Source organism: Ruditapes philippinarum, unplaced genomic scaffold (assembly GCF_026571515.1).
Source record: "Ruditapes philippinarum isolate M1 unplaced genomic scaffold, ASM2657151v2 ctg2624_1_1_1_1, whole genome shotgun sequence".
NCBI lineage: Eukaryota > Metazoa > Mollusca > Bivalvia > Venerida > Veneridae > Ruditapes > Ruditapes philippinarum.
The window spans coordinates 86,930-111,153 of NW_026856741.1; the positions used below are offsets into that span (position 1 = coordinate 86,930).

A 24,224-nucleotide genomic window follows, 5' to 3' on the forward strand; every position below is an offset into this window, starting at 1 on the left:
AAACATTTTTAAGATTTTAAGAAAAGTAATAGGGTACAAGATTAAAGTAATCCTTTAAATGTTATGTACGACTTAGGACTGATTTTACAATATTTATCACCATATTTCGACTGCGTGTCTAATGCAATTAGGGCTATTTTTGTGTATTTTTACCTTTTTTTGATTATACATGTATGTGTGTATTGTAAATGCTATTAGCAAATGTGTATCAGTTGTATGACTTTTTTTTTGTTCATTTCACAATATTTTACATTTAAAAACACTATAATTTTTCATGAAAATTAGCATGAATCTGGAAGCATGCTGCTTTAAAGTTATTTATCATCTATCAGTTTTGGTTCTACAATGGATCTTCATCAGGTAAGAAAGCTTTTAGCTAATACAACCTTTCATCTTGTTACTAAAGCTTATAACTGTTTAATCTATCTGGGTCATATAACCCTTTGAAAAATATTTTAAATCAAACTAATATTATAAGATTAACACACATTGTGATATTAATGAATCAAAACACAATCTTTATCATGGCAAAAGTAATAAATCAACATTTCACCATTCTATTCCTTTTTAAAAATCTTTCATTTTTACATCTGAAAGTATGAGATTTTATCCACAAGTATGAGATTATTATATCTGCAAGCAGAGTTTTTGGATACTTACATGGGACTAAGTTTCATCAGTGGTATAGGAGCACACGTGAAGGAGACAGTGAGCAGAAGGAAAGGTTTCCTCCCCCATACATCTGATAAAGCACCAATCAGTGGAGCACTTAGGAACGACAAAATCCCCTGAAATGTAAAATATAAACTTCAATGAATGACTTATTAGTTGACTAAGTACTGGGAACTTCCTACTGGGTAGTCCCCAACAGTTCACCATGCTACATACACAATAATTTTTTCACAGTTTATCATATCAGAAACACAAATTAAATACCAAACCAAAGGCAAACCAATGACGTTCCACTTTCTAGCAAAGTTGTGACATGTCACATAAAAAATGTCTCCTCTTTTATGCTTTGAGTCTAAAGTGCATTTACCTCATTTAAAGTCATAATTGTATAAATACCCAAGCATTGTGGGATTGGTTCCACCTTTCTTCAAATGACAGTGATACTTCTTTCTATTAAGGATGCAGACCAAAGTTATATTACAAGAATTTGTTTCATAAATGTTAAAAATAAGTATGTTTAAACTTACATGTAGGTACTGAACTTACCTTTACTCCTTGTATAAGACCATTCATCAGAAATGTATGGTTGGGAAATGTGTCATTCAGCACCTAAAATATTAACAAATATACCATTTTACTCAATATGTAATCATTCAAGAAACAAAAAGTAAATTTATCAACAAATTTCAAACTAACATTTAAGTTATTAACTACAGGTTCTCAAAACCATTTATTAGCCAATTCAAATATATTTGGAAAGTAAATACATTTAAGTCCATTAAATTGGTCCCAACTCTTACTCATTACATGTACATTACAAATGAATTAAAGCTATATATTTGCTATCTTTGGGTTATCGATCTTTTTTTACATCATCATTAAAATGATTACAGAAAACCTAAAAGAAAGAACTTTCTAACTAAATACACTTTACTCATAAAGAAACTGAACAATAAGGTATTCTGAGAGAAGTTTAAATTGGATGTTGTGATTTTTTTTAATAACATGTAATCAAATAATTATCTGCATGGAATTCAATATCTTTCAATATGTGAAGTTTCGAAGGAGAGTTCAACAATCAGCAATTTGGAAACTTTGACACAATAGCAAAGATACTCAAGAACTTGACAAATATGTTTTTTCCCCATCTCATCCCTGTGTACATACAAACTTTTATAATTATATTTTTATAATATGATAAATATATCAAAATTAAGAGATCAGTTGGCACTATGAAATTATATTGATCAAAGTTTGTTTATATCCTGGTGGGAAAAATGCACATTTGCACAGTTCTGGATAACATTTTCCAGTAAATTTTGACATATAGCAATTTGCATTTCTGACATACAGCAATTTGGAAAAAAAAGCATTTGTAAATTTTGACATAAAACAATTTGTAAAAAGTATAATAACAGCAATTTGCAAACTTTGAGGCTTTTAAAAGCAGTACAAGAATTTCTGGTGTAGTGTTTTTTTGTCTTGATAAGATTCACACAACTTTAATCCTTTCTAAATATATGCCAAAAAATGTAAATATGTGTTATAAAAACAAATCTGCAAATGTTTATATGAGCCGCATCACGACAAAACCAACATAATGGGTTTGCCCAGACCAGCCTGCGCATCCGTGCAGTCTGATCAGGATCCATGCTGTTCACTATCAGTTTCTCTACTTGTTATAGGGTTTGTAAGCGAACAGCATGGATCCTGATCAGACTGCGCGGATGAGCAGGCTGGTCTGGATCCATGCTGGTCGCAAACCCATTATGTTGGTTTTGTCATGACACTGCTCATATGCTACAACCAATAAGGTTAAATGCTGTTGCTGTGGGCATGCTGTAGCCAATGTATAAAATATTACCATGATCATAGGGTTGGTAAGGAGGCCCCATGCGAAGAACTCTAGGAAGATCACAATCAATGCATGATAAACACTTGGCTGGCTAACACCAGAATTCTGAAACATAAAGTATTACCACATATCAAAACATGATGCATATATATATACCCTTAAAGGCCCATTACGCTTCAGAAAATATATCAATTATATTTCTCAAAAACTTTATTTTTGCTATCTTGTTACACTTTCCCAAAAATTACTCATTTAGCATATATATGTACACGAACTACTTTGCTCTGTTGACAATTTCTTTAATTATAGTGAATTAGTTTTTTGTATGGAAGTCCTTTGTTTTCACATTGCTACCTTTACAGCACATTAAATACTGCATGTTCAATACTAGTATCTTCAGTTGTTAAACATCTAACATTCTCTAAATTCATTATTTAAACATTATTAAACACATGTTCAACATTTTTAAGAACTAGGAAACTTCTGAGGCATAATGTGCCTTTAACCTCCTTAACTTGTCTGCTTCAAGGGAATTCAATATAAAACTACAACAAAAGGGCCATGATGGCCCTGAAATCGCTCACCTGTATAATAGAACGCTCCATGACAAGGAACAAGTAATATTGTAAACTACAAACAAAAGCAGTATAAAATCTAAATCACTGATATCACAAAGTTCATATTAATTTTGTATCTGAAATAGTGCATGTGTAAAAACATTAGTTTTTAATATACATATAAAGAAAATCAATGGGCCAGGCTAAAAATTGGACCCAAGGGTTTTATTTAAACAAACTTAAGATTTTAGATTTAAGGTGACCACCAAAGGAACATTTCTGTGACGTTTGGGTTAAATTGGCCCAGCGGTTTATCTGGAGATGTCGTTTAAAATAAAATTTTGCGGACCCTGGATGGACGGAAGTCAGACAAAAAGCGATCATAAAAGCTCAACATGTCACTTTGTGACAGGTGAGCTTATAACTGCAAGTTTTTTAAGAATGGACCAACTTTATTTGACCTGTAATAGGTAATGAAGCTTTCATATATTCTTTTATTCCAGTAAGAGTTTCATAGATTTCAAAAATTTTCAGTGATTACAACATTTTACATAAGGGTGAGCATTATACTGACTATCTTTAAACTGATAAAAACTATTATACGACTATACCCCCAGCAGAGCTATTCAAAAAGTGTCTTCTTTTGAAGAAAAACTCGTACTGTATCCATTACATTCACTGACAATATATGACCAGGAAGTTATCTGTGTAACTTTCAAAACAGTGAACAGTGATTTTTAAAATCATTAAAAAATGGATAGATAAAAAGAAAACAATTGATAGCAAAAAAACTATAAGTATTTAAGTTATCAAAAAAACTAATTCAGAAACAAAAAAAACTAATTCAGAAAAGAGTTTTTGTGTAAACTATGGACATTTAGGTGTTCAGAAAATGCTAAACAATTTATCATTAAGATATAATGGATTTAATGATAAATTACTAACTTGATGTTTATCAAAGACCTGCTCATGGGTAACAAAAATCAGAATTTTATTCATGGAAATAATTGTGTTTATAAAATAACCAACTTTATATTAACTTGGATAGAATACAGTGATTATTTGCTAGAAATAAGGCATATTTCCTACCTATGCCCTAGTTCGATTTTCTAAGTTAATTATTAAAAAAACCTGTTCGTATTTATGTTTAGATAACATAAATATTTTGAAAATGGGTTTAAGGAACTCAAAACCAAAACATTCAAAAGGCAAAAAGATTGAAAAGTCAGTAAGAAACAAGCATGGACAACAAATGAATGAGTTTACAGAACAAACATCTAAGATCAGACACTCTGCTAAAAAATCTGGAAAAAAAAATAGTGATGTAGGATTCCAAACTAAGAAGTACAAAACCAAAAGCAAAATCAATGGGTCTGCACAAGAAACCGATGAATCTGATACTGACAATGAAGATCTTTCTAATCAGATCTACCGGTATATTAAATGCAGTACATCTTCAAGACCTTTCATAGATAATGTATATTGTACTACACGTAAAGAATTTAATTTTGGTGAGATATCATCTCCTCCATACAGATGTAGAAGTTCTGACAATTATGAGGCACAGATTTCAAGAATGGATAAAATCACAGCACAAGGTATCCCCTCTGTCCCTAGGAGACGTCCTCCTGCACCTCCACCTCCTGATGTTCTAGATTAAACTTTTACATTGAACTTCAACCTCTGGTATTATTCCAGAATAAAAAGTTATACATTGTATGATGCTAAAAACAATTAGCTTATACTTCAGTTTATTGATATTCCAGCATAGAGTGTTAATAATGTCAGACATTTTATGTTTTTTTATATAATACAAGATTGTGTATATTTCTCAACATCATTTTAGACTTCCATAAGCATAAATATCATGTTCATCACAACTTTTTAGCCTTTCATCATTTTGTATGAAGATGATAAAATTGTGATATTTTTATCTTATATTAAGCATAATGATATATTGGAAATGACTACTATGTGAAAAGCATCTTTTATTTTTCATAAAATAACCCTTTCCCTCATGAGCATATTGTGAAAAATGGCCGTTTTCATTGAAAAGCCTCCGCAACGGTTACAAGTTCAAACTGCTATGAAACTATGAAAAATGCTTCAATACTAATCAACCAAATCTAGTTTTTCCATGCTAACATGTGGCCTTTCACCTAATTTTGGTGAAAATTGTTGTTTTGTAACATTTTTAATTTTTTTAGTTAACCCTTTCCCTCATGAGCATATTGTGAAAAATGGCCGTTTTCATTGAAAAGCCTCCTGTTACAAGTTCAAACTGCTATGAAACAATGAAAAATGCTTCAATACTAATCAAACTTGGCACAAATGTTGACTGGACCATTGCCTTTGTAAGGACATGCTCAGTCTTAAATTTCAAAGTGTTGCAACTTCTCAAGGGATTGAGATAGAGTCAAAGGCTTTTCAGCGTTGGTTACACGCTACCTTATGATCGACCTGGGGTCATTTTTTGTGTCTCACAAGTTCAAAATTTTCTTGGCGATTAGGGGGACTACCAGCCCCCTTCAAACCCCCCAAACAGAAGGGGGCACATCCCCCTTCTGGCAACCCCCTGATGTATTATTTGGATGGGGGGAGTGGTGCCGAAAAAGTGCTCACTTTTTTTAGCATCATTTCTCAAACGCAAAAAATGTGTTTGGGGCATTTTTTCACTATTTGAGGCCTTAAGGAGGGGGGTCGAAAGTGCGTTGTTTCGCGTATATATGAGGTAAAGGGTTAAGATGGCTCAAATATGACTTTCCAGTACAGAAAAGCCATTATTTTGGTATTCAAAGAGAAAGTAGTGGTTACTTGGCCGAGTGGTTAACGCATAAAACTAGTATCACTAGCCACATGGGTTCAAACCCTGTCAGGGGCAAGTTGTTGTTTCCTTGAACAAGAAACTTTACACACATTGCTCAGTACCTGTTGGTTCCAGGAACAGATTTGAAAGTGTGTTTATAAGTTTAAAACTTCCTACACAAACTAAAACAACTTCTGTATAAACCAAAGAGAAAATAGAAAAAAAATCTGGAAACAAAGTGATCCCTCGGAAGCATTAATCACAACAAAATTACTTGAAAATTGCAGACTCAGTTTTATTGAGTCTGTACATGTGGGATAATGAATAAATGCAACATTCCTCACGCCTCCTAGCACCGGCTTGAGCGGTACTCAATTCTCAACACTTAATAGTGCCAGTATCAATGATCCCGAAGGACCAGAAAAATATAACAACACTGAAGTGAAGTACACAGCAACTTTTTACAGCTGCCACACAGCACTTGACATCAGATCTGCTGTTGTGAAGTATAAAAATCTGTAATTTGTAGTCATCAAGAATAGGTGATAAGTTTCTTTATATTTTTTTAATGTAGTTATTTTACACCATAAAAGACACAGTTATAATTATCAGTAATTATTATTCTAAGTTTCCTAATTGACACTAATTGTAAAGTGATAATAGAAAAACTTTCCTTCAACTAGCTATATTTGTTAAAGCAATAAGATGTTTTTCTATATATCATATTAGTTTTACATACAGTAATACATGTACTTACATGTATGTTAAGTGATTAATATTAAGATAAATGTCTTTCACATGCAAATAAATCTATATTAAAGCTTTTTTTTAAAGTGTATCTTAAACTCACAAGAATCTCTTAACCCTTAATTTCATTAAAGATTGTCTAGCTTTCATTTTTAAAAATAATTTTGGGGATATCAAGATAAACCTAAGTTTGTCATACAACAGTATAGAGCCTCATAGATGCTGGCTAATGGCTGTGAGGGTAATCATTTCTGATTTCAGCAGGGTAAAAGTGAATTATCAGTTGTGCATATAACCTGTATTGAACTATATTTACTAAAAGAAACTTGCCTTTGAAATAAGTGATCTTACAAAAAACCTGCCATAATAAATCAGTGTCCAGCAAAGGGTGATGACAGCTGATTGTTATAGAAAGTATAAATGAGCCGCGTCACGACAAAACCAACATAATGTGTTTGCGACCAGCATGGATCCAGACCAGCCTGCGCATCCGTGCAGTCTGATCAGGATCCATGCTGTTCGCTTGCCAACCCTATTACAAGTAGAGAAACTGATAGCGAACAGCATCGATCCTAATCAGACTGCGCGGATGTGCAGGCTGGTCTGAATCCATGCTGGTCACAAACTCACTATGTTGGTTTTGTCATGACAAAGCTCAAATGTATTAAAGAACACTGATAGAAAGTAGAAAATGAATAAAAAGAACCATATATTTATTGACAATTTTTTAAGTCAATTATCAAAAACACACTATTGTTTTTTATTTCTTGAAAATCTTTATTTCTTAATGTATTCGTTTTTCTGAGAACAACAAAAAACAAGTCATGTTAGAAACACTTGTATAATGCATGTATATAGTAAATAAATTAATTGAACCATGTTATTTTTTTTTTAAACTGACTTATCTAAAATGTTTTTATTCTTAATTAATTGACAGGATACAGTGCTTCAGATCAAAAGTCTTAGAAGTTATCTTTAATTCACTTAAGGGTTGAACTCTACTTAACAAAAAAAAATGCCTTAAGCTTATGTAAAAATGCACAATCATTGTTGAAAAAGAAATGTACTTCAAATATTTTCATGGATTTTCTTCCTCCTGTATTTACTTAAGTATTTAGGATCACAATAATTATTGCCCAGACAAAAAGTAAACAGTGACACTTAAGTAGTATAAAAGTATAAAATGTTTAGGCATGTACATGTCCAATGTACTACTATAAAGAATCAAAACGAAAATATAATAATTTCATAAGTTCTGTTAAAATGGAAGATTCATAATCATAGCAACAATCTCATGAATAGATCTTTCTGTTTTTGTTTTGTTTTTTGTTGTTGTTTTTTTTTGTCAGTCAAACACTGGTCATTTTAACTGATTCTATTTATTTATTATGTGGGTTTCACCTCATTCTGAAAATCATAAGGCATTTGCAAGCTTTATTAGTGAAAGAAGAATACAGGCACACCTTTATACATTATTTCAGGCTAAATCAGGCATCTGAGTTTAACCTCTGATCTCCTGTAAGCTAGTTGGGTAGCTTCTAGAAAACTCATAAGGAAGGAATCCAAGGTCATGCACGACCTTTATCTAAAGCAGTAAGATGCAAGTGATTTAATCCTTACCATGCTAAATAGACGTGTCCATCTTCCAATCAAGACAAAACATTTCATCATTTTTAATCAGGGACAATTTTGAAATATGTCCTGACTGAATAACAAATAGTGCCGACGATGATCTTTGTCTGCACTGGGCAAATGGGTAGAATCAGTTGCCACTAGCATGGTACAGGTTAAGTTGGCAACCTTATAATCAGTTACAGAGGCCCTCTGGCCTTAAAGCTTGAACTCTCAAATATGAGACCAGTAAACGTAATGAGGCTTCATTTTGTCTTATTCTATTATTGCACTAAATCCTTGATTTATAACACTCTTTTTGTATAAATACATGTGTATAGTGCATTGACTTGGTGCAAAATTGTTGCATCTCCTTGATATAAAAATATGATTAAGCAATTACTGATGTAAAATATCCAATTAGTGATACAAAATATTAATAAATGCTGTTTGTAATTGATTCATGTACAGTTACTTACTAACTTTGTTTCTACTTTCTGCAGAAAAATAAATCATAATGTAAATATCTATTTATATATTATCAAAACAATGATTCTTACCATGATAGGATTATCTTTAACACAATAAGAAAATTAATCATATTAGTTTGTAATCTACGTTTAATGTATTAAAATATTCAATGAATAAGAAATATGGTAGCACGTCACTAGGCTTAAAGCAAACATGTGCTGAAAATAAGGGTTTAAAACTTCCTAATTTTACGTCATTTATATGCTAGTAGTACATGTACAAATGAAGTTTCTGTTTATAAATTGACTCTAGATTAATCTACGTATACTTTGTGCTTGCTTGACTTGTAAATATACCGGTATATATGAACATTATGGTGTAGATTTATTTCCCTTGATAATATTATGCTACAATTTCATCTGGAAAAATGTCATTTTATAATGCCACCATTCTCTGTATAGGTGCTTTATTTAGCACTGTGAGCTAATAACACTTTATCGAGAGAACTTATAAAATGTGTCTATATCTCCCTAAAGGCATGTTCATGTAATATTATTGCAATCTTTAAATGTCAGTGAACATGGAGAGAAGTACAATGTAACTTGTTTGTTATATAATAATGGTATATGGGTTTGTTTATATTCCATATAACCTGTCTGACTAAATCAACAGAGATAAAGCTGCTGAGACAAACAGATTGTGTTATATAAGGCGTAAGAATATTACAATACTGATAAAGTAATATTTGGAGATGACTTTATGTACTGATATATATGTAGCACATTTCATTCCTTGAAATATCAATATTCATATGACATATATATAAAGTAAAAAAGCTGGTTTAAGTTAAGATTTTTGGGAAAACTGCATGATTTTAAAGAAAACTTTAATTTTGGGAAGAGGCCTTTTTTTCGGAGTCTGTTATCTAAGTAGGAAAATCACTGCATCTCTTGAATAATCAATATTCATATGACATTATATAAATACCTTATGACATTATATAAATACCTTATGATTTTATATAATTACCTATTACAATGTACATGTATAGTGAACATGTCAATAACCACAATGTCTAAGTAGTTAGTAGAAGGCAGCCCCCTTATCAGTTTGTAAAAGACGATGACTTGTATGGTACATTTATTGCATGCAGATTTCAAATTAGGTCACAGTAGCCTTTGTAAAAAGCTTGGTACTAGATGGTATGACCAGTTGCTGAGCACCATAACATTTTGTCATGAACCAATCTGTTTATCTGTCATTCTTAACTTTATTTTTGGGAATTAGATCATAAGCAGGCAACATTTCTAGCAACCTTTATTGCAAAGGGTTAAGCATTTCCTAAAAGAGATCTTGGACAAATCATTTAATGTCATAAAGTAAGCCTTCATGGTAATAAATATTATTATTTCTACTCTCAATTTTATCTTGACTAGTTACATATTACAACAGGCTCCTGCTGTGTGTGAGAGGAACTTGTCCTCTTACACATTTGATTCAAATAAGATTGTATTTAATATATAAAGCTTTATATTTATGAATAATACTATATTAATAGTACCAGTTTTAACAAGGAATTCTCCATCATAAAAAAATTCTCCCCACTCCCTATCCATACTTACACCCCCTATCAACCCCACCCCTGTACATCCTGCTCCTTGGCAATGAATATCCTTCCACTGGTCCTATATCATGAATTTTTAGGGAAAACAATGTTTTGGTGACATCATTGTTTTATAAAATTCTTACACATCCTGCTTTGGTTACTGTATAATTAATGTATTCATCACTCCAGGGACAAACTAAATTAATGATTGTGGTTATGTATCTACACAATTTATATAACTTCTATTTTTAGCCTAATAAGATGGCATGATATGTTTGAAATAACTGTCAGAAATTTTATAGATTTTTTTTTCATTTAAACACTGTGACACTATAAAGAAGGAAAACAGAGTCCATGATATTAAATGGCTAAAAATAAGTAGAAATATCATTAAATTTTTTTTTTAAATAAATGAAATGAATAGATAATTTGTCAGTTGCTCTTTTTTCAGTATGTAAGATCAAATTTTATCATATCATTATGTGTTTGATTATCCATGAAAATATTCCACCTGCGTTACTTCTGTAAAATATATTTTACATACAAAGCACACATTTCTTTTTAAAAACCTAAATACATCCAACATAATATTACAACTCTTGCCATCTTTCCTAGATGAAACAAAACTGAAATGCTCCAATGAAAAGACGATTAAAATAAATACAATCTTATTAAAATAAATATTACAAATACATGTATATTCAAGAATGTAGAAATGTATTTTAAATGCAACAATGAAATATTCATGTAACTGTTCAAAATACAATATTCATGTAAATGTTCAAAATAAAACCAAAAATAAGTATTAATTTCATATTCTGTTTTAATTTAAGTTATCATCATATTTCATATGAAATAATCATAAAATAATCGTTACAAAAAAATAACGCCTTTTAAATAAAACAAAACGTTACATATATAAAGTGTAACTGTCAATCAACAAAACAAAATGTTTCATGCTTAATTTCTAAGCTCTAGCTCTTTGGGTTTTTAAAAGAAGATTATTTAATTTTTTACCATATACAATTATACATATAAGAAAAAGCAATGATCCCCCGGGGCAGGGCCAATTTTGACCCCAGGGCTTTTAAAATTTATAAGAACAAACTTGGTAAACACCTGCTAGAAGATGTTTCATGCAAATATCTAAGCTCTAGCTCTGGGTTTTTTAAAAGAAGATTCTAAAAAAAAAATTCTTTCAGTTGCCATGGCAACCAGAGTTCTGCATGGAATTACATTCTTTGAACAAATTTTAAAGGTGACCACCAAAAGAACATTCCTGTGAAGTTTGGATAAATATGGCTTAGTGGTTTATAAGGGATGTCATTTAAAGTAAAAGTTTAAGGCCGGACAAAATGGGATCACAAAAGCTCACATTGTCACCTAGTGACAGGTGAGCTAAAAAACAAATCTAGAAAAATAGGTGGTACAAATAACAAAACATGTACATGTTGGTCTGTGAAAATATGCTGAAACCACTTTTTATAATCAATAAGTATACATGTACATCAAATCCCTGTAGAGTTACATTGCATTGCCATCTTTGTTAAAATTTGTGTTTATTAAGGAAAGCTGAAGCTTTTATTAAATCGAAATTAATATCTGAAATTCAAAATATGCATTAATCCAGTGCTTCTGGAACATGACAGTTATAAATTTAACACTGCTGCTAAATGTAACTCAACTACATTTGAGCCGAGTCATGACAAAACCAACATAATGGGTTTGCGACCAGCATGGATCCAGACCAGCCTGCACATCCGCGCAGTCAGATCAGGATCCATGCTGTTCGCTTCCAAACCCTATAGCAAGTAGAGAAACTGATAGCGAACAGCATGGCTCCTGATCAGACTGCACCGATGTGTAGGCTGGTCTGGATCCATGCTGGTTGCAAACCCATTATGTTGGTTTTGTCATGGCGCGGCTCATTTGCAAATGTGATTAGAATAATATTAACACTGGTCATCTGTCAGTGATAGTTCTTGTGTTTGACATATGATATACATGTAGGTAATGGTATTTTCCCCAACTGTCAAAACTGTGAAATTCTATTTGCCATTCAATCTTGAAAATTCACAAACATTTTGTTAAAATTTCATCCAACCAGTTCAATGAAGTTACTTTAAGGTGTATTTCAATTTTTTTTTGTAAAACACCATAATAAATATCATCAGCTGAAAATTAAGTAGATATTGATTTAGTTTTTTTTTCAATTTTGACAAATTACATACTGTTACAATATTTATGCTAAATTTCATGGGTTGTTGCAAAAAAATAAGAACAAAAATCACTGTCAAATCTCCAGTAGTGGCAGTACCTGAATTTCTATTATGTCTTTTGTGAACTTATTGGAAATCAAAACAAGTACAAGTAAGACTAACAATAACATGCATATATCCCAGCAATGTTCATTAATAGTCTTACTTTCAACACTTGAACACTACAGATGACCAGAGTTTAAAATAAAAGATGAAATGATAATGACAATGGGTTTTGGTGATATTGAACCAATGATTAAATATTTCATATAGAGTGATTATCCCTCGGTTATTAGAGGCTTGTTTCATCTAAAAATCAGCTTGATAAGAAAACAATAAAGCTGAAATGGACATAAGATGGCTTCTGAACTTTCTGCTGAAAACTTGATTCAAGTATGAATGAGTATATCAAACTGGCACACACACACAAGAAAATAAAACATTGTCTATTACTACCATAAAAAAAGAAGTATCATGTTGTCTAATTTTGTACTAATTGTATAACAGCTTTATTAATACTGATAGTAATCCATTTTCAATTCAGCTCTCAAGGTGAAAAATAGATCGATGTTTACAAGCCTCTAATGTGATTAAACAAAATATCATACCAAATACATGGTAACTTTTTCTTCAATAATTTCTACACAATGAAGAAACTGTAAGAGAACAAAAATTAAAAGTAAACAATTTATTTCATTTTTTTACTTAAACCAATTTCATCATGGTAGTTACATGTACACCTTCCCTTTCCTAGATGAATGAGATAAAATTGTGCTTATCCTACAAATATAACAAATAGTACTTGTGAAAAATTGAGCCGCGCCACGACAAAACCAACATAATGGGCTTGCGACCAGCATGGATCCAGACAAACCTGCGCATCCGCGCAGTCTGATCAGGATCCATGCTGTTCGCTTACAAACCCTATAACAAGTAGAGAAACTGATAGCGAACAGCATGGCTCCTGATCAGACTGCACGGATGTGCAGGCTGGTCTGGATCCATGCTGGTCGCAAACCCATTATGTTGGTTTTGTTGTGACGCGGCTCATTATTATTAATCAAATGTAAGGTTCCTATGGCCATCATATATACAGTGGAAACTCTCTTATAGGTAGACCTCCCAAGACTATTGGTACCTTAGGATTTTCAAGCTTTTATAAACAGTCTGTATTACCGGTAACTTTAAGTATTCATTCTTTATGGAAGCCAGTGTGCTTTAACAAACATGAGATCTAAATATATTTAGATCACTGTCAACTATTCTTGTGTATAAATTAATATCAAAAGATTAATAAGAACTCCATTCAATTTCTTATTGTCAAGGAACAAATGTCACTGATAGTTCAACACATTTTAGATTTTTAAATTTTTCATTGACAAGTTTAGTGAAATTCATAATCTTTGTTTGGATATATTATATATGCAGTATTTTTTGACATATTAACAGATTGGAATATATGATATTTAGCAATTGGTCCAGATCAGAGTATAACTGGACAAGCTTGTCTCCAGTTGCTCTACATAATACATTAATTACCCTTTGGTCCAATCACTGAATAGGGTGAAAGCACAGGGGCATCACCTGTCCTCACTAATGTGGGTTCAAATGCCAACAGGGACTTTGTATTCTTTTGATGAGAGGAAACTATCCAGCAATGTAACACTACAGAATGTTGGTGTTTAAACACAGGTGCTATTAAAGGGGAACAAAGCACTTCACCCCATAGACACTTCACCCATCAAATTAATTAATAACAAGAGCTGTCGGTAGGACAGCAACGCTCGACTATTCTTAGTGCTTGATAGTAAAAAAAGCCTTGATTAAAAGGTAAAATTTTCTAAGTAAAGAAAAAGGCAAAATTTTTCTTTAAATCCATATTACAGTTATAGGCCTTGGAGAGAGTCCTATTATGCTCTCAAAGAAGAGTATAAAATTTCAACATGTTTCAAAGCCTTATGTCAATGAATTTTGAAAATATTTGAGGTATTACAAAAACTTTAATGTAAGTCAAAACAGGGGCATAATTCTGTCAAAATGCTTGATAGAGTTACCTCCTTCTGTCTACATGTTGGGGTCATGATGGTGATTAAGTGTGCAAAGTTTCAAAGCCATATGTCAATGGACTTTGAAAATATTTGAGGTATTACAAAAACTTTAACGTAAATTCTAAGTCGAAAAAGGGGCATAATTCTGTCAAAATGCTTGATAGAGTTACCTCCTCCTGTCTACAGGTTGGGGTAATGATGGTGAACAAGTGTGCAAAGTTTTAAAGCCATATGTCAATGAACTTTGTAAATATCTAAACTATTACAAAAACTTTAACATAAGTGGTTACGCCGACGCTCAGGTGACTACAATAGCTCTACTTATTCTTATCGAATAGTCGAGCTAAAAAGTAAATAATTTGGTGCCTGAAATAATGCATACATGTATGTCTGCGGTCCAACAGTTAACTTGTTAAGTGGCGATCACAGGGAAATCTGTCCTTATTTTATTAAAAATCTCTCTATATATAATATAAACAAAGGATAAAAGTTGTGGCCGCTCGTCATCAGCATGGGTTTGTAAAAGGCATTCACACATGTAAACTATATAAAATACCATCTATTCCATCAAAATTATTGTAGAAATTAATATATGAACCCAACATTACCAAAGTTCTACTACAAACTCTTCATTAAAACCGGTTAATAACTAACATTTCAATATTTACTTTGGTTGTCAACTTATTGCCCATTATGCAGGTGGGTTTATGTTGGGCATATTTTCATTGACTGATGAAAAAAAAACACTATGAGGCGCCACTTTACGCGGTTATTATCTGGATAATTATTATTGGTAAGCAAGTGAAAATGGCAGCTACTTACAGAAGATGGGTTTACGCATGGAACATATGGGCCATATTCAAAATGGAAGCCGATGATAGAAATTATTAAAACAAACAAATAGTTTTAGAATAATTTGTACCAGCAGTTCATGATTGCATCGTTGATGGTAGTTGATGATTGATATTTAACCAATTACATGATTAAACTTTCTCATATGAGCATACACTTGCAATAGATATCCTTTTACAGGTGTAATTTTACAAATCAGTTATTTTACGAACGTGTGTAAAAATGAAACACAAAAGGTTATTTGTTGGTAATATCTTTTGACCATGTATCAAAGTGAGACATTTTTTTTAAATTATCGTTCTTTCATGAATGTCCAACAATCAAAAGAAGAAGAAACAAGAGCTGTCGGTAGGACAGCAACGCTCGACTATTCTTAGTGCTGATAGTAAAAAAAATTGCTTGATACAGTTACCTCCTCCTGTTTACAGGTTGGGGTAATGATGGTGAACAAGTGTGCAAAGTTTCAAAGCCATATGTCAATGAACTTTGAAAATATTTGAGGTATTACAAAAACTTTAACATAAATTCTAAGTCGAAAAAGGGGCATAATTCTGTCAAAATGCTTGATAGAGTTACCTCCTCCTGTCTACAAGTTGGGGTCATGATGGTGAACAAGTGTGCAAAGTTTCAAAGCCATATGTCAATGGACATATGTCAATTACAAAAACTTTAACATAAGTGGTTACGCCGACGCTGACGCTCGGGTGACTGCAATAGCTCTACTTATTCTTATCGAATAGTTGAGCTAAAAATATATAATCGAACACGCTTACGGTACATGGGCAAATCTTACATAAAAAAATATTCCGTTAACTTTTGACTCATTTACATGTCAACGCTTGCATTTGCATTAGTCAATCAGATTTCCCACACTGTATCCCGGCCACTTGTTTATCAGCTGTAAAAGGAATTTAATTTAATGAGAAAATTTAATCAAGATTTTTTGGATGTGACAATTTAATAATTTTGTTAAAAGGCATTTGTTTACTTTTGTTCATAGAATTTATAGCGAGCTCGACGAGCTGGCCCGAAGGGCCTGCTCGCAAAGCGAGCTTTACGGTAACGCGAGTACTTGCTAAGTGATGGTTTTGAAAACTTTCGTTCGAAGTACCGAATTGGACACATGCAACCTTTTGAATTTAAAGATAACGATAAAAACTCAGGAATTCTGACTGAAAACGGATGTGTAGACTGGTCACCCGCGCACGTCTATGGGAACCATAATTGGACAGGAAACCAGAATAACGGAAGCTGTCGATAAAATATCGAACGGAAATGTAAAATGAAAATTGAAGGCGCGCCATTTTGTTTGAAAAATCAGATAAATTAAAACAATTTTTTGTCGAATTTTGTTGTGAAAACTATCTAGAATGAAAGAAAATGGTCTAACTAAGAAAATGAATCCGAACACCAATATCTTTTATTCAGTCGTTAACTCTGTACAGACGTTTAAAGTATTGTTTAAGTGACGTCACAATCTAGCGCCAAACAGCACGTGCAAAACAAACAAATCAAGTACGCTATTTTAATGTCGCAAACGTTTTAAGTTTTACATTTATTTCACTTTTAATAATCTTTATTTCGCTTGAAAAATTATAGAGTGAAATAAAATAAACAAAGTTTTATCAACGTTTTCAAAACTCGTTATTCAGTTAACGACAGGGGCGGAGCCATATTTAACACAGTACGTGTAACCTCACACGCACTCGTCAATGCATTTGAAATAAAATGCGCGATTATTTAATACTATTTCACGTTAAAAGTACATCGAGCTCGCTTTGAGGCTTTGCCTTTTTCATATTATAAAATAGGTTAAAATTAATGTAAATATACACTGTCTTATTGAGTCTTATTGTTTTTTCATTCTACCAGATTTTCTCCTGGAATGTGCTATGGGCTTTTAGCAATTTTGATATGACGTTGCTTTGCCCTGAAGCAAAGATATCTCAAAGCGATGTCATATTTATAGGACTAACAGAAGCCCCATGTGGTCTCGATGTGATTATGACATTTCGACAATGATGATAATTGTGAAATGGTTTTATTTATTTGCAATAAAGAGGAGAAACATATGCAAAGTGAATCATGCCTTGGAAATTTATCTGGTTTTGTCAAATTTTGGGAATTATTAATAGCGAGCACGACGAGCTGGCCCGAAGGGCCTGCTCGCAAAGCGAGCTTTACGGTAACGCGAGTACCTGCTAAGTGATGGTTTTGAAAACTTTCGTCCAAAGTACCGAATTGGACACATCGCAACCTTTCGAATTTAAAGATAACGATAAAAACTGAGGAATTCTGACTGAAAACGGATGTGTAGACTGGTCACCCGCGCACGTCTATAGGAACCATAATTGGACAGGGAACCAGAATAACGGAAGCTGTGCATAAAAATGAAAATTGAAGGCGCCATTTTGTTTGAAATCTGATAAATAAAAACAATTTTTTTTTGTCGAATTTTGTTGTGAAAACTATCTAGAATGAAAGAAAATGGTCTAACTAAGAAAATGAATCCGAACACCAATATCTTTTATTCAGTCGTTAACGCTGTACAGACGTTTAAAGTATTGTTTACATGACGTCACAATGTAGCGCCAAACAGCACGTGCAAAACAAACAAATCAAGTACGCTATTTTAATGTCGCAAACGTTATAAGTTTTACATTTATTACACTTTAAATAATCTTTATTTCGCTTGAAAAATTATAGAGTAAAATAAAATAAACAAAGTTTTATCAACGTTTTCAAAACTCGTTATTCATTTCACGACAGGGGCGGAGCCATATTTAACACAGTACGTGTGACGTCACACGCACTCGTTACTGCATTTGAAATAAAAATGAGCGATTATTTCATACTATTTCACGTAAAAAGTACATCGAGCTCGCTTTGAGGCTTTGCCTTTTTCATATTAAAAATTATGTGTTTCCACTGTAGATATTAATCAGAAAACGATATTGCCAAAACATATAAACATAACAAACATTTAGACTAATTCTTTACAATAAAAGATGTTCAAGAGCAAAAGAGTTGCATAATATTAATACCATAATTGATAATGAAAATGTAAAAATCGTAATTTGACACAAAAAATGTGAAAGTAACTTGGAAAGCGGGCAATCTTGACACTTACAACACCGTTTTCGTGGCTCTTTCTAGGGCCCCAAATAATTTTCCCTACAATTCTTTTCTTCTTCCTTCCTATCATTCTCTAAGTCTTTCAAAATTTATTATTATCATCAAGGAAATTTCATATTTTGTCAACATTGGAGTGACCGATTTGCAGGAGAGGAGTAGTTTCGAATAAATGACACCCTGACTTCCGGTTTACTTTCAAAATCAAAATTTGACATATCTTTGAAAACTCAGTAACAAATGATAAGTGTATGAGAAAATAACAACCGTATTTATTCAAAACTATGACAATATTTAAAACAATAGTTTTTTTCGATCGATAGTTTCGGATTAATTGCTTCTGTAAATACCGTTCTCATACCGTACCTTTGACGTGTGCGGAACAACTTTAGACGGTGCTGGGGGTGCAGTTTTTTATTGAGGGATGTTGCAGTTTGCATTTACTCTTATTAACGGTCTTAATCAAATCATACCGCCCATTTTCATGAAATTTTGTTGTTTTCTTTGTTTCCGAGGGATTTCCCCTTTTCAAGATTTTTATAAATTATATTTTTATATTATTTATAGATATTTTCAAAACGGGTGGTGGATACTAGAATTTTGTTCTTCGTTATCAATTTGACTATCATCGGCGTAAAAGCGTAGAGGTTGGCTTCGTCAGTGTAGAAATCCTGGTTCGATTCCTGGAAAAGGCATTTTTCTTTTCTTATAGTTTTTGTTTTAGATATATTAATTTCCACGGACTGGATTTTAGTTCCTCGTGAATTTATTTCACACAATACTATTTGCTATATAATACTTATTATTATACTCTTAGTATTGGAAAAATTTAATCATTTTAAAAGAAATTCCATCGGTAATTACTATACTACTTATGCATTTAGTTAAATAAAAAGACATTAACATTAAAGTAGCAAATAATTTTTTTTAGAGATCTAGTCTTTTTGAAATGCCATGTTAATACCTTTTTCAATATTTACTATTTAGTCTTCCAACAGAAAAAACCCTTCATTTATTGATAATTAAAGGAACCCCGCTAAAGTCCAAACCCTTAAAACATATAATTTTAAAATCTTACATTGCATGTACTTTCAACAGATATTTTACTATCATTTACATTTCACTGTATCTTCCTTGTTTCGGTCACAGACTGGCGCAGGCAGGCTTGATAACGGGGGGAAACTATGCATGCTTGTTCAGAAAGCTCTTACGAATCCAGCGTTACCGGTCTCGGAACCGCGTGCTATTATTTGCTTTTATTTGTATCTATATTACAGTATACTCATTTATCTGTTCTTTGTTAAATACTGTAAGTACAAAAAGATTGTTTCATAGGATTAGAGAATACCAAATATAACGTTCACGTTAAAGGAACTCAAATGAGGGTTGTTTTTTACATTACAAGGCTGTTTTGTCCTCGAAATTTTAATATTTGATGTTGGTCTATATGTTTGTATTTTTGTTGCAAGTGTTCAAGATGATTTATGTAATTAAGATTTTAAAATTATATGTTTTAAGGGTTTGGACTTCAGCGGAGTTCCTTTAATTATCAATAAATGAAGGTTGTAAACTAAATAGTAAATATTGAAAAAGGTATTAACATTGAAAAATACAGCCATTTCAGAAAGACTAGATCTCTAAAAAAAATGTTGTTGTTTTTTCATTTGCTACATCAATAATGTCTTTTAAGTAAAGTAAATACCAATGGAATTTTTTTTAATAGGATTAAACTTTTCCATTACTGAGAGTATAATAGTAACACTCGTAGGTGACACGTGGATATAACAACTTTCGGTCCACTACTAAAAATGTGCAACTCGTTTTAATAAAATGGATATTTCATTCCTGAATTCATATTGAATAATTCATTAATCAGTTTAACTTAAAACACAACTTGTGATAACAGATTTAAAAGGAAGTCTTTAAAAAGAGGATTTTTTTTCAAACAATGGCTAAAGAAATTCTGGTACTACTGAAGGTTATACCACTACTCCTGTTTATATTAATTGAATGTGGGCAGATAAACAGCCAGTCGTATGAAAATGCAACAGATCTAAAAACTTCACTTTTGACATCATATGATGCTGACATCATTCCTTTAAACAACCAGAGTGAAGTTATAAACATTGGTGTCACATTATTACTCTACAGTCAACCGGATGTGGACCCTATACGTGGATCCATATCAACAGCTTTGGTTCTTTCATCATACTGGATTGATGAGCGCATCACATGGACGCCGGCCCAGTATAATGGAATTGAAAATTTGAATATCAAAAGTAGTGCTGTTTGGTTACCAGCAATTAGTATAGCTCAATCAATGACATTTGAACCTTTGTCTGGATCAGGGATGCGTATAAAATTCACCTCCGCAGGATTTGCAGAATTTTCTCCCGGAGATGTTTACGAGACTTCGTGTAAATTCAATATGAAATACTGGCCTTTTGACAAGCATGCATGTTATTTAACATTCGTTTCTGTCGACTATACCATGGACAAGATGAAGATTGTTGCTAACAACATTTCTGTTTCAACTCAATACTATATTCAAAATGGTGGATGGTTCTTGAAAACAGACTCGATTCAGTACAGAATTGGTGTAAATGATCCGCCAACCATAACATACAGACTGATTTATGAAAGACAACCTACTTTTTATCTTCTAACTATCATCATTCCAATGAACGGAATTGGAGCCTTAAACTGTTTTGCTTTTCTTATACCAACAACGGCACGCATGGGGTTTTCTTTAACAATTATGCTGTCTTTAAGTGTGTTTTTGACCGTCATCACTGATGAATTACCAAAACAAGCTGACCCTGCAGCAATTATGTGTGTTTATATTCTTTTTGCTACACTTTTTAGCATGGTATCAACTTTAATTGTCATTTTCAATAACTTTCTTTATGAAAGAGATACGGCTATTCCAATCTCATCGCCTTACAAATTAATATTAAAAATTTCCCGAATTGGTAGAAACAAGATAGAGAGCAAACAAGACGGTATTGAAAACGCACAAAAAGACAAAAAGATAACAGAACTGCAGGAAATCAAGGAGGAAAAGAGTGATAATACTATTATTTCTGACGCAGGCGATACTGAAAATTTAACATGGCAGGAAGTTGGCAAGGCAGTTGATAAGATAATGTTCTGTGCATTGTTTGTAGTGATAACAATTACACCCGCTATTATACTTATCTGTTTGGCAGTTGTTTCAGAGCATGAGGAAGACTCTATTTTCTGGACTTTCTAGATGAACTGTTTAAACTATCAATATATCATATATATATGGTATAACACAACCCTTGAGTCGTATCAGTATATATATTATATATAGCATAATATATATTATATATAGAGAGGATCTTGAATGAGTGTAAGTTCAACACTGATTTATTGAACGAATAGAATAAAATTACATTATGCGAGCATAATATTATTTTATTCAACGAGTTTAACAAATTCAGTAATGAACTTACACGAATTTAATATTCTATTTATCACATAACAAAAATGAATTTATTGACGCGCCTATAGTGCTAACATTTAGCGCGTCGTGACGCTATGTTTATATAACGCAAATGAAGTTACGTCAAAATATATGCAAGGTCGTGCAATACCATTTTTACTGAGTCGCAAAAGCTGCACGGGTATGCGATAAATTAGCAATAGAATGTTCAGAACTGCAAAAAGGTTCCCATTACTCACTTACTAAGTCTTCGATCATAAACAAAGGGCATATACCAAAATGTTCGGCTAAGTCTCTAGATTACGAAATGGGATTTCGTCTTTTTCGTGAAGTTCTCGGGGGACTGAAAAATCCAAGATGGCGACAAATCTATGGAAATTATCATTTCAATTCAAAATCACTCGCATTCGTAGCAGTTAAAAAAACGGTACAAATGTGATTGCCCAAAACATAAGTATCAAATTTGTAACAGACGGTGTTCTTTACAAACACTCATCACTAGTACATCACCAATTGATTTTAATCATCATCACCATCGTTATAGTATTAGTTTGGCATATTGGTTAGCTGAGTCGCGTAGATTTTTTGGTTTATGTAGTGGTATAAGTACTTGGTACTAGAAACTATTTAAATATGTGTCTTATTTTTCGCCCTTTATACAAGTTTCAAGTATTTTAAGGTATTACATACGTAACATGGTTCAGCTGGAATCTACTGTGTTTTGAAAGACCATCGTTGTAATTTTGCAAGATTATAAAGAATATTTTCAACAAAAAAACTTTTGTGACATTTAAATATCCTTTTTTATTACACGTTCAACTATTGTATTAAGAAATGTTATTAGTTATTACCTGTTCAACTATCATATTCTACGTTCGACGATCTTTAGAAACACTATCATATGTTTTCATTAATTACCTTCAACACATATTTCATGTCAAAATACTAACATTGAGAAACATAATTACAAAGTCATATTTCAACCATTTTTGTGAACCATAATTTCAGGTTTTTTCCCCAAACATTATAACATTCTTAACTCTTTAGACAAGTGTGGAAAAAGACCGTTTTATGTAGTATTTTCTTTCTTATCTTTTTAAATATCCTATTTCATTTCATTATATAAGCTCATTTTAATTGGGAAAATCAGTTTTGTTTCCGCGTTTGAAATTCTGACTGTTCATGTTATTTAAAGGCGTTTTCAATTTACATAAAGAAATACAGGTTTCCAAGGTTCTTTTAATTTATTGCTCAACAGAATAAGTGGGTTTTGCACTTCATTTCTAGGAAAGCAATAGATTAATAAAAAAGTTAACAAAAATGTAACTTTGGATAGACAAGACATGTATTTATTACATGTAAGAAATCTATTTTATGATGCCAGCCTTATTCTTTATAAATATTACGTATAGATAAGTAGTTGTTGTGTCAAAGTTATAACTTTAACATTGGAAATATACTAACAGTCTCATTGCTTTTAATTAAAGGACTTTACTTTCTTCAATGTTATTTTTCATTAATAAATCAATTTTCACGTTTATTTGTTTTCCAGTGTCTTTAATTGAGTGGAATCATATTACAAGAAAGCGGTACATACGGCTTTTGTTCTCTATAACAAAAATACTATTTATCATCAACGGAAGAAACATACAATCTTACCGAAACTAAATTCATTAACTTTTATTACGATATATATATGTCTATGGACCACTTTCTTAGTGTCATAAAGCCAGGTTTTAGAGCAATAATAATGGGTTGAAAGCTTTGTGCAAAAGCTTTGTGCAAAAGCATTCCTATAACTCGCATATGAAATAAACAACAAAGAGCCATTACCCATTATTCACCCCGTTCCCTTAAAAAATTCTCAAAACCATGAGAGTAGGGATGGGAGAGGCACTTGGTGACAATAGTTCTTGAAATTGTTTATGAAACGAAAGGTAGATTGCACTTTCCTTGAGTAGGCTCAATCAAACCAAGCCTGCATTTTCAATTTCAATGTTCTTCAGGGACTACATGTACTTTTCCCCCTATGTGCACACAGAAGAATTTTCTCTTGTAAATCACATATGAACACAGGCAGCAAAGGGTCATACTTTACTTGAATCAACTTTCCAGCCGCCTCCGTGGTCGAGGGGTTTGA

The 24,224-nt window shown here is 32.3% G+C and overlaps 2 protein-coding genes across 4 annotated transcripts in view; one reads left to right on the top strand and one right to left on the bottom strand.

Moving 5' to 3' along the window:
• The window catches only part of LOC132747569 (hippocampus abundant transcript 1 protein-like), a 36,505-nt gene extending 17,714 nt beyond the window's left edge, over nucleotides 1-18,791 (bottom strand). The window contains exons 1-5 of one of the 3 annotated variants that reach the window (XM_060736985.1): nucleotides 18,614-18,791; nucleotides 13,192-13,239; nucleotides 2,537-2,632; nucleotides 1,219-1,281; nucleotides 661-788 (exon numbers count right to left, since the gene is read on the bottom strand). In XM_060736985.1, the coding sequence (XP_060592968.1) occupies nucleotides 661-788; nucleotides 1,219-1,281; nucleotides 2,537-2,632; nucleotides 13,192-13,239; nucleotides 18,614-18,688 (410 nt within the window). In that variant the 5' untranslated portion in view covers nucleotides 18,689-18,791. Of the gene's footprint in view, nucleotides 1-660; nucleotides 789-1,218; nucleotides 1,282-2,536; nucleotides 2,633-8,808; nucleotides 9,397-13,191; nucleotides 13,240-18,613 lie in introns of those variants that run through there. The other 2 variants (XM_060736986.1, XM_060736987.1) reach the window with 2 other exon arrangements.
• A 1,772-nt stretch (nucleotides 18,792-20,563) lies between these two features.
• On the top strand, nucleotides 20,564-21,868 carry LOC132747566 (neuronal acetylcholine receptor subunit beta-3-like). The gene has a single exon (XM_060736981.1). It carries the CDS (start codon nucleotides 20,564-20,566, stop codon nucleotides 21,866-21,868), a length of 1,305 nt encoding a protein of 434 aa, XP_060592964.1.
• The last annotated feature ends 2,356 nt before the right edge of the window (nucleotides 21,869-24,224 follow it).